General features: G+C 48.6%; 1 protein-coding gene across 1 annotated transcript; it reads right to left on the reverse strand.

The window, feature by feature from the left end:
• Nucleotides 1–1571: 1571 nt before the first annotated feature.
• LOC109752928 (putative F-box protein At1g47790) lies at nucleotides 1572–3340 on the reverse strand. Its single transcript, XM_020311852.4, has one exon. The coding sequence runs from the start codon at nucleotides 2916–2918 to the stop codon at nucleotides 1848–1850; it is 1071 nt and encodes a 356-aa protein (XP_020167441.1). The 5' UTR covers nucleotides 2919–3340; the 3' UTR covers nucleotides 1572–1847.
• Between the last annotated feature and the right edge of the window lie 8346 nt (nucleotides 3341–11686).

Genomic DNA, 11686 nt, shown 5'->3' on the forward strand with positions numbered 1-11686 from the left:
ACATGTAACGTAGATTTATTTCTTGTTTCTAGATAAATCAAACATTCGGTGTACGTAGGGTTCTATCGGTGGCAGATAGGACCTGAGAGAATAGTAATCTTACCTTTAGCTCCTTGTGGGCTCGACACTCCATACTTACCACCTCCATCATTGAAAAGTGCTACGACAATCCCTTGCACTTGGGGATTATCACGAGACGATCCCCTCCCCGGGTCCACATGGGACGAGGGCCCACTCGATGGATTGGGAGATCTTGGAGTCGGATTCGCTGCCTGTCATGCCGGAGATCGCCGGAACGGAGCTTGTGGCGGAGTGGAGTGGAGTGGAGGGGCTAGGGTTTCGTCCAGGATGTGGATGGGGACGAATATATGTGGGGTCCGGGTGGGCCGGATGCACTCTGGCGCGTCCGGGCCTTCCCGTATCTATCCCAGATATGGGATGAATATGAGGGGTGCCGGTCAGCCCGGACGTACACGGCCGGTATGAGGGGTGCGGTTGGGTCGAGATTTTGTAACCTATCAGTGATCGGGTCGTCCGCCCAGGCGTATAGGGAGCATTTGAGTAGTTCGTCTATAGATGCTCTGAGATCAAGTTGATGGAGGAGAAGTGGAAGGCAAAGGCGGCAGCCGGGGGAGAGAAAGGTGCAAGCGGAAGAAAAATAGCTAGAACTTGAGGTGAAAAGGCTTGCAATGGAGGTCGAGGAAACAAAGAAAAGGATTGAGATTGAGAAGCAAAAGTTTGCATCGACGGCCGAGGAGCAAATGAACAAGAGGGTGGTCAAGGAATGTGCTATCATGTGGATGGATCTTATCAAGATGGACGAGAATGAAAGACAATATTGGGAGTTAACTCGTGGGGACATCTCGGCAAAGTTTGGCGGTGGTGGCGGCAGCAATGGTGCTGTCGACGGTGACGGTGCTAGTGTATGATGCCCTTGTGAACTACAATGGCTTTTGGTCCACCATGTGTTTGGTGTTTCTTTTAATGGACTTGTTCATTCAGTGTCTTTTGACACATTGTGGTTATGTTTAGTTGTTTGATGGGCCTGATTAACTTTATTTATGCTCGTAGTTCATTGTGATGTGGTGCATTTGAATTTTTTATGTTTGATTTGCAAATGTGATGAATTTGTTTTAGTTATTTAAGCAAACGTTTGGGAGAATTGACAACAAAATTATTTTCGAGGGGTTTAAGTTTTAGGCGATCTTGATACATTAAGAATCGATTAATCACTTAAAATTTATAAGGTAGTGAGATAAGGGATGACTTTTGAATTTTTAGGATAAGCGCTTGCTAAAGATGCCCTTAGGGTCAACATCGGTGCATTTTCTTTTAAGTAAACAAAGATGCAACATGTGATGCTAACGGGAAAATATGAGGGCACACAAATGATACTTTTTTTTAGGAAAGCCATCATGGCGATTTTTATTGATCTGGAATCACAGTTACATCATCTACTAGAACAACACGAATAAAATCTGGAGGTTCTTGCCAAGAATGGTTCCCCTCACTAAATCTAGCCAGATTAACAAATGATAAGAAATCGGAATTAGTCAAATGGGCAAATTAAATAGTGTAAGAAATTGAATATAGTATATCAAATAGGCAAGTAATTGAACAAGACCGTTATTACAGAATACAAATAGATTCCCCTATAACAGAACAAGCATTTGCATCAATCAAATATAGAAAATGGTAATCGTATCGTGCATCCCATATTTGGACTTTGCTGTATCTTTTTTGTGCGGTGCTGGACGCAACTACATTTCTGTAGACTAGTAAACGGACCCACATTCTTGGAGGCGATCACATCCTCAGCTGCTCAGTGTGGCGTGCGGTATCGCCACTCAGGCCAAGCAGCTGGCCAAATGGCGCGAGAAGGGAAACAGCCAGATTTGTATGAGCTGCGCGTCTTCTTTCCCGGACCCGAACACGCACTCCTCCTCGACGCGCCTCTGCTCCATGTTGAACGCGATGAGCTTCGACGGCGTCCACAGGTACACCACCTCCCTCTCCGGGTGGAACGCCATGAACACAAAGGTCGCGGTAGCGGGGTGGCACGAGCCGCCGGAGACGAGGTCGCCGACCCCGAGCTCGTGCTTCGCCACCCACTCGGACTTGCCCGCGTCCACCAGCTCCCACAGCGTGAGGCGCGATCCGTCGCTGGACGCGTACCGGAGCCGGCCGCGGCAGTGGCCCGCGCGTGCCCGGTAGCTCACGGGCGCCGGGAGCGCGGTGACCGTGCACCTCATGGTGGCGAGGTCGATGCGGACGACGTGGCCCGAGTATGCCAGCACGTGGACGGCGCCGGCGAAGCAGTGCATGGTGGCCGACATGGCGTCGGTGTCGAGGCCGAAGTCGAGCTCGTGCTCGCCCCACGCGCCGGTCTCCGAGTCGAACACCTCGACGGAGGCGCCCCGGGGCAGCCACCCGGTGAAGCAGACCACCTTGTAGTGCGGGGAGGCGCAGGGGTCGAAGGACAGCACGGAGAGCAGCGTCTTCCTGCGGGGCTCCGGGAGCGCCGCCCACCGCCGCGTGGTCGGGTTCACGACGTGGAACGCCGCCGGGCAGGACGCGTAGTAGAGCAGCAGGCCGTTGCAGCCGTCGATGATGCTGGACGTGGCGTGGCACGGGAAGAAGGACATGTCGTCGGCCTCCGCCACGCCGCCGCCGTCCTCGCCCGACGACGGCGACGCCGCCGCGCGCGCGTAAGTGTACGCCCGCCTCCCGCCCCCGCCGTCCCGCGGGCCGTCGTGGAACAGCACGCCGGACGTGATGAGCGGCAGCCTCCGGCGGAGGTAGTCGGCGGCGATGAGGCCCCGCCACGTGGTGGAGACGCACTGGAACCGCGCCAGCGACTTGTGCGGCAGCCGGACGAGGATCTCCGCCAGCAGGTCCTCGCCCATCTCGCCGTCCATCCCCGATCGACGACCTCGCCCCTCCCGGAGAAGAGAACGCGCGGCTGCACCTGCAACCACCACACACGGCCTGCCACCGCACCTGAGTGCAACAGCAGCGGGCAGGAGCACACGAAAGCGAGCGCGCGCGATACTTATAAGTTGTAGCGGCCAAGACTTGGCTTCTCCGCCTCTGAAAGAGATCCTCGGACTGCTTCAAACCTGAAATAATGCCTGTCGTACCAGCGCTCTGAAACGAATTCAGCAAGTGGCATCAGTCGTGCTTGCAATGAACGTGTGCCCGCCGCGCAATGGTCATATACACGCACGCATGGCCGTCGCCCCACTTTCGTCTTGCGTGACAGCTCCATGCACGGTTCACTGCTGAATTCGCTGCGTGGCCAGAGGAACCTTGGACGCAAGGTTCACATACAGTAGTATGGTGCAGGTGCTACACTTCAAAAAAGGAAGGCTTATCCACACATCTTTCTGGGTAAATAAAGGCTTATCCGCACCGTGCATTTCTAAGCACAGGGAGATCTACGATCAGCATCTCTGACACGAATGAGAGAGATTCTCGTACGAAAATGATGAATGACGAGGCACGTACTACGTCAGTTCCGTTTCTACTAACTTGTTGCTTCAGACAGAAGCAACCAAGGCTCGTCGTTAATTTTGTGCATAAAAATAACCATCACACTTTGCGTACGTGCTGTGAAGTGCAATCATGAATCAACGGGCGCGGTGCGATAGATTTGTCAAAAAGGCGGTGAAGTCGCGCGATCCCCTAAAATTAATCCACACGACACCGGCCCACGCTTACGAGCTCCTTTCCGCTTGGACTTGCGTTGAAGCAACTCTTCAACCCGTCGTCATGCGCGCGGTGATGCGTCCACGTAACAAGTTGGGTGGATTGGACGGCCGGCGAAGCTGCCACTTGGACGTCGATCGCCGTGCCGGACTAGCAACAAGCAGACATACGCATGTCCCTCCTCTCTCAGATAAGCAGAAACAAAAAAGATGTAAGTTAAACGTACGGGTATGCTCAACCCTTTTCCGTTACTGCTAATTACCAATAATCTATGTATCTGTGAGATAGATGCTTGATCCTGGAGGTGATTAAGCGGCTTCGAGACGGAGGAATCGGTTGCTTGGACGCCAATGGTGGTTGAGATACGGCTTTCCCGCGCTAAAGCTCAAGCGGTCGCCGTCGATCCGGCCAAGGAATCTGCACGACCGGCGGGCAACTAGGCATGTACAGTAGTACTATCTGCTTTACGATTGGTGGCGGAGAGCAACGGATTGGTGCGTCCGTCCGGCTGGCCGGCGGACGGAGAAAGCAATCGCCAAACAAGTCCTCGAGTGCGCGCGCGGTGCCCGTCGTAGTACTATATCGCCACCCTACGCCGGCTTTGTTGTGTGGATGCCACTCGATCTTCTTGCTAGTCCTTTCCGCCGAACAGAATTTGGCGCAGCGCAACGATGCTGACATGCATGATCCATGCTGGCTAGCTGTTGCCGACGGATTGGTGTTCCTGTGCGTGAGCGTTACTTGGAGTGTGCAACTTCCCTGCCCGGACATTCTGGTTCCTGGTACAGTGTGAGGAGGCGTTCATACATCACTTGCTGCCAGTGTCATGCATGCACATCACAGTTACACGTGGTCCTGATGGTGACTGAAGGTTGGGAAGACGTGTCAACCGAAGGAAAACCTATTAATCACTTACGGCCGTGCACCTCAACAATTCTCCATAGTCGTGATGATGGCCAAAGGTTGCGATGGCCTTGCACCCCACATAGATTCTTCTTTCCGAAGAGTAAGGCCAACTCCAGCGCGCGACTCCATCCTGTCCGGTCCCGTCTGTTTGGGGTAAAACGAACAGACCTCATGGCCCAGCGCGCAATGGCCTGAACCCATTTGGTCCGTTTGGTGTCCGGACTGATTCATTTCGAGCGCAAACATGCGTCAGGTTTGGGTCGCGGCGGGCAGCAAACGAATGCGTCCCTCGTCCGCTTCGGGGCCGCGTGGCAGGCGGCCACCTACCTCCCACCAGCCAACATTAATGCGCACACGCGGTCGGCCCCACCTGTCATCCGCCCAGGCGAACAGTCGCCGTCCTTCTTAAATGGGAAGCCGTGGACCGGTCGCAGTCCACACTCCCCCACTCCAGCCCATGCTGCCTCCTCGAAACCCGACACGCCCCAAACCCTAGCTCTCCCTCTCCCCGTCCTCGATCTCGCCGGTCGGCTGCCTCACAGCCATGGGGTTCTGGAACACCGGCCGCAAGGGGAAGCACGACCGCGAGGCTGGCTCATCCTCGGGCTGCCACCGTCGCGGCGTCAAAGAGGAGCCTGCATCACCACCGCGTCGGCCCCCGCGCCGCCTGCATTCTCCGTCGCCCCTACGGCCGCCGGCGAGCGCGACCGGCACAACATCCACGCGGATGTATGCCGTCGTTATTGGGAGACGAGGACGCCGCTCCCCTGGAGCGACGTGCACCTCCCCAATAACTGGCATCTCTCCGCCGACCGGGCGCCGATCCCGCGCGGTCCCGTTGAGCGGTCGTGGGCGCCGCGAGGAGATCGAGCGCCGCTGCCGCCGCCTCCTGCCGGACGACCTATACTACGACCCCAGGTACGCCCCCGACTCCGACATGTGGGACACGTGGTTCCGGGACGAGCACGACACGCGGCGCGCCTCGTTCTTCGCCGGCACCTCGTCGGGGCCGCGGCGGCCACGTCCAGAGCGCGGAGCGGCTTGATAAGTCTCCAATGTATCTATAATTTATGAAGTATTCATGCTGTTATTTTATCATGCTTAGATGTTTTACAATCATTTTATAGCAACTTTATATCATTTTTTGGGACTAACCTATTGACCCAGTGCCTAGTGCCAGTTGCTGTTTTTTGCTTGTTTTTTACATCGCAGGAAATCAATACCAAACGGAGTCCAAACGCAACGAAACTCCACGGGATTTTTTATGGACCAGAAGGGACCCAATGGGCCAGAGCTGCACCTGGGGGGTGCCCCGAGGGGGGCACAACCCATCAGGGCGCGCCAGGCCCCCTGGCCCGCCCAGGTGGGTTGTGCCCACCTCGGTGGCCTCCCGCACCCCTTCTTTGCACTATAAATTCCCAAATATTCTGAAACCCATCGGGGTTAACCTAGATCAGAAGTTCCGCCGCCGCAGGGCTCCGTAGCCACCGAAAACCAATCTAGACCCGTTCCGGCACCCTGTCGGAGGGGGGAATCATCTCCGGTGGCCATCTTCATCATCCCGGCGGCCACCACGATGAGGAGGGAGTAGTCCACCCTCGGGGCTCAGGGTTTATACCAGTAGTTATGCGTTTAATCTCTCTCTCTCTCTCTCGTGATCTATATCATGGGCTTTGTTAATATGGTCGGATCATATGATGTTTCTACCCTCTATACTCTTGTTATGATGAATTGAATATTTACCCTTTGAAGTTTTGTCTTGTCAGATTGAATATTCAGAGATGAGAATACACGATATATGTCTTGCGGTATGAATACTTGAGGTGACAATTGGGGTATCTTATTGATTCCCTTGACATATGTTATGGCATCCAACTCGCGGATTCCTGCGGTGATATTGGGGTAATCTATGCATAGGGGTTGATGCACGCTTTTCTACGGTAGAAACTTTGGGGTCTCTTTATAGTTCTTTGTGTGGATTGAGTATTATGAATATGAATTTGCTCTGGTGTTATTCTAGTACGAACTTTAGGATAGGTCGAACGGAAAGAATAGCTTTGTGTTATCCTAGTAGGAACTCTTGAATAGATCGAACGGAAAGAATAGCTTTGAGTGGTTTCGTACCCTACAAACAAATTCCTATATTTTGTTCTCCGCTAATAGGAACTCGAGAGTGATTCTTTGCTGAACTTTGAGGGATAATCATATGATCCAACTATGTTAGCACTGTTGAGAGGTTGCAGTAGCGAAAGTACAGACCCTAGGCCTCGTTTTTAAGCATTGCAATACCGTTTTTGTGCCCGTTTACTATTTGCTACCTTACTGTTTTTATTTATTCAGATTATAAAAATATATTTCTACCATCAACATTACACTTTTATCACCATCTCTTCGCCGAACTAGTGCACCTATACAATTTGCCATTGTATTGGGTGTGTTGGGGACACAAGAGATTTCTTGTATTTGGTTGCAGGGTCGTTTGAGGGAGACCATCTACATCCTACACCTCTCACGGATTGATAAACCTTAGGTCATCCACTTAAGGGAAAATTGCTACTGTCCTACAAAACTCTGCGCTTGGAGGCCCAACGCGTGTCTACAAGAATAAAGTTGCGTAGTAGACATCAAGCTCTTTTTTGGCGTCGTTGCCGGGGAGGTGAGTGCTTGAAGGTATATATTTAGATCTTGCAATTGAATCTTTTAGTTTCTTGTTTTATCCCTAGTTTTGCTTATAAAAGAAAACTACATAAAATGGAATTTAGGTTGCATCATATTATTGATCATCTTTATAATATCTTTCTTGAAAATGATGGTTCGGAAAATTGTGCTCAATTGTTAGAAGAAGAAGTCAATAAAATGCTTGGCACAAAATATTTGAATGATGAGCATGATTGCAATGTTGTTAGTATGAATTCATTGAATATCCTAAATGCTAATGATGATTGCATAAGTCATGAAAAAAATGTTTCTTATAAGCATATCACTTTTTGCGGAGTGAATTGGGAGTGCCTTTGCACACCAAAAAGGGAAGATAGATTTTGCAAGAAGCATAAATATTTAGAAACAAAAAAGTTGCAAGAGAGGCTAGATGATTGTGCTGAAAGATGTAATTTTTTGGGCCATCCTTGTGAACTTTGCAATGAACATGGTCATTTAAATCTTCAATGCAGATTCTTTCATGACCAAATCGTGTCCAAAAATTGTGATCTTGATTACCCTTGAGCATCATAAAGAGCTTAGTCTTCTTTTGGGGTATGAAGAAATGAAACGTATAACTAAGGGTATTCCAAAATTTAATCTCGAGAGATTTCTTGATTTTGATCTAGAAGAAATTTATATGTTTTGTGCGGTAAATTGCATTGATAATCCTTATATTGCCAACTATCTAAAGTCAAGAGAACAAATGGAATATGAAAAGAGCACTAATGAAAGGGAAAATATTTCCCAATACCCTCCTAGTGTTTATTATGATGAATCAGGTAACGAGGAGGAGCTTCCTATCCAACCAATCTCATCAATAAGAAGCTTGAAAAGATCAATTAAACCCACACATGATGTGGTGAAGAAGAAGAAAAGAAGAGAGAAGAGAGGTAAAAAGGTATCTCTCCCTGATACGTCCATTTTGCATCATGCTTTTATATCGATATTTATTGCATTATGGGCTGTTACTACACATTATGTCACAATACTTATGCCTTTTCTCTCTTATTTTACAAGGTTTACATGAAGAGGTAGAATGTCGGCAGCTGGAATTCTGGGCTCGAAAAGGAGCAAATATTAGAGACCTATTCTGCACAACTCCAAAAGTTATGAAACTCCACGAAAGTCAGTTTTGGAATATATTAAAAATATTGGGAAGAAAGCACCAGAGGGGGGCCACCCTTCGTCCACAAGGGTGGAGGGCGCGCCCTACCCCCTGTGCGCGCCTCCTGCCTCGTGGGCCACCTGGCAGCCCTCCGATGCCCATCTTCTGGTATAAGGTGTCTTTTGCCCTGGAAAAAATCATAAGGAAGCTTTCGGGACAAAGCGCCACCGTCTCAAGGCGGAACCTAGCGAAACCAATCTAGGGCTCCATTGGAGCTGTTCTGCCGGGGAAACATCTCTCCGGGAGGGGGAAATCGTCACCATCGTCATCACCATCCATCCTCTCATCGGGAGGGGGTCAATCTCAACATCTTCACCAACACCATCTCCTCTCAAACCCGAGTTCATCTCTTGTATCCGATCTTTGTCTCAAAACCTCAGATTGGTACCTGTGGGTTGCTAGTAGTGTTGATTACTCCTTCTAGTTGATGCTAGTTGGTTTATTCGGTGGAAGATCATATGTTCAGATCCTTTATGCATATTAATACCCCTCTGATTATGAACATGAATATGATTTGTGAGTAGTTACGTTTGTTCCTTAGGACATGTGAGAAGTCTTGTTATAAGTAGTCATGTGAATTTGGTATTCGTTCGATATTTCGATGAGATGTATGTTGTCTTTCCTCTAGTGGTGTTATGTGAACGTCGACTACATGACACTTCACCATTGTTTGGGCCTAGGGGAAGGCATTGGGAAGTAATAAGTAGATTATGGGTTGCTAGAGTGACAGAAGCTTAAACCCTAGTTTATGCGTCGCTTCGTGAGGGGCTGATTTGGATCCACATGTTTCATGCTATGGTTAGCTTTACCTTAATTCTTCTTTCGTAGTTGCGGATGCTTGCGAGAGGGGTTAATCATAAGTGGGATGCTTGTCCAAGGAAGGGCAGTACCCAAGCACCGGTTCACCCACATATCAAGTTATCAAAGTAACGAACGTGAATCATATGAGCATGATGAAAACTAGCTTGACGATAATTCCCATGTGTCCTCGGGAGCGTTTTCCTTTATGTAGGAGTTTGTCCAGGCTTGTTCTTTGCTACAAAAAGGATTGGGCCACCTTGCTGCACCTTGTTTACTTTTGTTACTTGTTACCCGTTATGAATTACCTTATCATAAAACTATGTGTTACCGATAATTTCAGTGCTTGCAGAGAATACCTTACTGAAATCTGCTTGTCATTTCCTTCTGCTCCTCGTTGGGTTCGACACTCTTACTTATCAAAAAGACTACGATAGATCCCCTATACTTGTGGGTCATCAAGACTCTTTTCTGGCGCCGTTGCCAGGGAGTGAAGCGCCTTTGGTAGGTGGAATTTGGTAAGGAAAAATTTATATAGTGTGCTGAAATTTACTGTCACTTGTTACTATGGAAAATAATCCTTTGAGGGGCTTATTCATGGTATCTTCACCCCGACCAGTAGAGCAAAGAGTTGCTCCTCAACCTACTGAACCTACTGAAAATGTTTACTTTGAAATTCCTTCGGGTATGATAGAGAAACTGCTAGCTAATCCTTTTACAGGAGATGGGACATTACATCCCGATATGCACCTAATCTCCCAAGTTTCATTCGCCAAGATGGAATCCATCTCGCTACGAACCGCTTCCTTCCAGTAGTCAGCATCTTCAGATGCATAGGCCTCTAAAATAGAACTAGGAGTGTCATCTATGAGATACACAAGAAAATCATCACCAAAGGACTTTGCAGTCCTCTATCTCTTGCTCCTAGTAGGAACTTCATTGTTCTCCTCCACAGGACTTTCAAAGTGTTCCAACGAAATTGCAGGTTCAGTAATTGTAACCGGTTCCTGATTCGATGAACTAGGCATCTCCTGATTAGATGAGGTAGTCATATCCTTCATGGGAAAGATATCTTCAAATAAAGTCGCATCATTCGACTCCATGATCGTACCGACATGCATGTCAGGTACCTCGGATTTTACAACCAAGAATCTATAACCAATGCTATGAAAAGCATATCCCAGAAAAACACAATCCACGGTTTTTGGTCCAAGCTTGCGCTTCTTTGGAATTGGCACATTGACTTTCGCCAAACAACCCCAGGTTCGTAGATAAGAGAGTTTTAATCTTTTCTTCTCCCATTCCTCAAATGGGTTATCTCTTTATTCTTTGTGGGAACTCGGTTTAGGACATGACATGCAGTCAATATCGCCTCCCCCCACCATGCCTTGGAGAGACCCAATGTGTCTAACATGGCGTTAACCAAATCTGTTAGAGTACGGTTCTTTCTTTCGGCCACCCCATTTGACTGAGGTGAATAGGGAGGCGTCCTCTCATGGATTATACCATGTTCCGCACAAAAAGCATCAAATTCATTGGAAAAATACTCTCCACCACGGTCGGACCTAAGCCTCTTGATTTTTCGATCAAGTTGGTTTTCCACTTCAGCTTTATAGATCTTGAAAAAGTTCAAAGCCTCATCCTTAGATTTCAGAAGATACACACGGCAGTATCTAGTGGAGTCGTCAATTAACGTCATGAAATATTTCTTTCCACCTTTTGTCAAAACACCATTCATCACATAGATCTGAATGTATGAGCTCTAGTGGTGCAAGATTTCTCGTTTCCGTAGTCGTGTGAGCCTTACGAGGTTGCTTAGCTTGCACACAAACTTGACACTTAGATCCCTTGACAGTGGTGAAACTAGGGATTAAGTTCAACTTCGCTAGTCGCGACATGCAACCAAAGTTAACATGACAAAGACATGAAAGCCACACATTTGATTCACTATTGTTGCAAACATGATTAACAACTTTATTGCAAACGTCTGAGAAGGATAAACGAAACAGGCCTCATGACTCATAGCCTTTACCGACAAAGGTTCCATACTTGGATATTACAAATTTATTCGACTCAAAGACAAGCTTATAGCCATCTCTACACAGAAGAGATCCGCTAACAAGATTTTTATTGGCGGAGGGGACATAATGCACGTTCTTCAGCCGCACGATCTTCCCCGAAGTAAACTTTAGATCGACCATGCCAACACCACGAACAGAAGCACTTGAACCGTTGCCCATCAGCACGGTTGAAGTCCCTGCGGTCTGATAAGACGAAAACATGGAAATATCACCGCATACATGCACATTAGCACCCGTGTCAATCAACCGATCAGGAGAATGACATACTGAAAGAATAGTGGGAAATATACCATACCCAACATCCTTCATGTCAGTGTCTCCAATGACA

Source organism: Aegilops tauschii, chromosome 3, assembly GCF_002575655.3.
Source record: "Aegilops tauschii subsp. strangulata cultivar AL8/78 chromosome 3, Aet v6.0, whole genome shotgun sequence".
Classification (NCBI taxonomy): domain Eukaryota; kingdom Viridiplantae; phylum Streptophyta; class Magnoliopsida; order Poales; family Poaceae; genus Aegilops; species Aegilops tauschii.

Excerpts from the sequence above, each read along its gene's own strand:
- LOC109752928 (XM_020311852.4), bottom strand. The coding sequence starts at position 2,918 with ATGGACGGCGAGATGGGCGAGGACCTGCTGGCGGAGATCCTCGTCCGG.